Below are 1640 nucleotides of genomic sequence, written 5' to 3' on the forward strand. Positions count from 1 at the left end.
GAAGGATGTCAGCAGAAAAAAGTTCACTAAAGGGCCCTTTATTTTGCTTAAACACAGAGAGTAGGGTTCCTCATTAACACAGCCACTCGGTGAGAAAAGCAGGCAATGCATTACAAAAGGAATTACAACATTATCACAATAAAAAACCACAACTGGACACAAAAAATACTGCAGAGAGGAAGAATGTGCAATGAGTTAGACTATAACTTATATGTAGAAGAAGATAGAGACAGTTTATATCTTCAGAAGAAATCCAGTCGTCTGTTTCCACACAGCATCCTTGAGCTCCTGGTTCCTCATGCTGTAGATCAGGGGGCTCATTACTGGAGGCACCACCGAGTACAGAACTGCCACCAGCAGGTCCAGGGATGAGGAGGAAATAGAGGGCGGCTTCAGGTAGGCAAATGTGCCAGTGATGAAAAACAGGGAGACCACAGCCAGGTGAGGGAGACACGTGGAAAAGGCTTTGTGCCGGCCCTGCTCAGAGGGGATCCTCAGCACGGCCCTGAAGATCTGCACATAGGACAGTATGATGAAAACAAAACACCCAAATGTTACTAATACACTAACCACAAGAAGCCTGACTTCCCTGAGGTAGGACCATGAGCAGGAGAGCTTTAGGATTGAAGGGATTTCACAGAAGAACTGGTCCACAGCATTGCCCTTGCACAGGGGCAGTGAAAATGTATTGGTCGTGTGCAGCAGAGCATTGAGAAACCCACTGGCCCAGGCAGCTGCTGCCATGTGGACACAAGCTCTGCTGCCCAGGAGGGTCCCGTAGTGCAGGGGTTTGCAGATGGCAACGTAGCGGTCGTAGGACATGATGGTGAGAAGATATAACTCTACTATAGCACAGAAAAAGAAAAAAAATACCTGTGCAGCACATCCTGTGTAGGAGATGGCCCTGGTGTCCCAGAGGGAATTGCCCATGGAGTTGGGGACAGTGGTTGAGATAAAGCCCAGGTCAAGGAGGGCGAGGTTGAGGAGGAAGAAGTACATGGGGGTGTGGAGGTGCTGGTCCCAGGCTATGGTGGTGATGATGAGGCCGTTGCCCACGAGGGCAGCCAGGTAGATGCCCAAGAAGAGCCAGAAGTGCAAGAGCTGCAGCTCCTGTGTGTCTGCGAATGGCAAGAGGAGGAACTGGGTGATGGAGCTACTGTTGGACATTTGCTGCCTCTGGATGTATGGCACTGTCACAGGAGGAAAAGCAAGTGACAATTTAGGGGAGATTTCTCTGAACAAAATCAAAGCCATTTCTCATGCACCCTCCCCCTGCTCCACACCCCCTTGTCCTTTTCCAGACCTTCCTTCAGCTCCGTGTCTGAGCCCTGGGTGGTGCTGGCTGGAGGTGCCGTGAGGAGCAGGGCCTGTGCCCGCTGGCTGCCGAGGAGTCAGCCCTGCTCTGCAGCAGGGAGCATGGGAACAGCGGCAGGGGCCGGTCCTGGGGTTCAGCTTTGGCAGATGGAACCACTCCTGGTGCAGAAGGGCCTGTCAGCATCTGCACTCCCAGTCATAAGGAACTGAGATGGCAGAAGACAGCTGAGAGTTTGTTTTGGCTTTTGTTGCAGCAGCTTCTTTTCCCTGATCCTGGGGAGTGTTCTTGGATGTCAGAAACCATCAGCATTTCTGCTGCACTCAGG

The 1640-nt window shown here is 51.6% G+C and overlaps 1 protein-coding gene across 1 annotated transcript; it reads right to left on the reverse strand.

Moving 5' to 3' along the window:
* Window positions 1-234: 234 nt before the first annotated feature.
* LOC309441301 (olfactory receptor 14J1-like) lies at window positions 235-1167 on the reverse strand (the record flags this gene model as incomplete). Its single annotated transcript, XM_082055935.1, has 1 exon — window positions 235-1167. The coding sequence occupies one exon, from the start codon at window positions 1165-1167 to the stop codon at window positions 235-237; it is 933 nt and encodes a 310-aa protein (XP_081912061.1).
* Between the last annotated feature and the right edge of the window lie 473 nt (window positions 1168-1640).

The sequence above is a fragment of the Streptopelia decaocto genome, assembly GCF_964273445.1.
Source record: "Streptopelia decaocto genome assembly, chromosome: 6".
NCBI lineage: Eukaryota > Metazoa > Chordata > Aves > Columbiformes > Columbidae > Streptopelia > Streptopelia decaocto.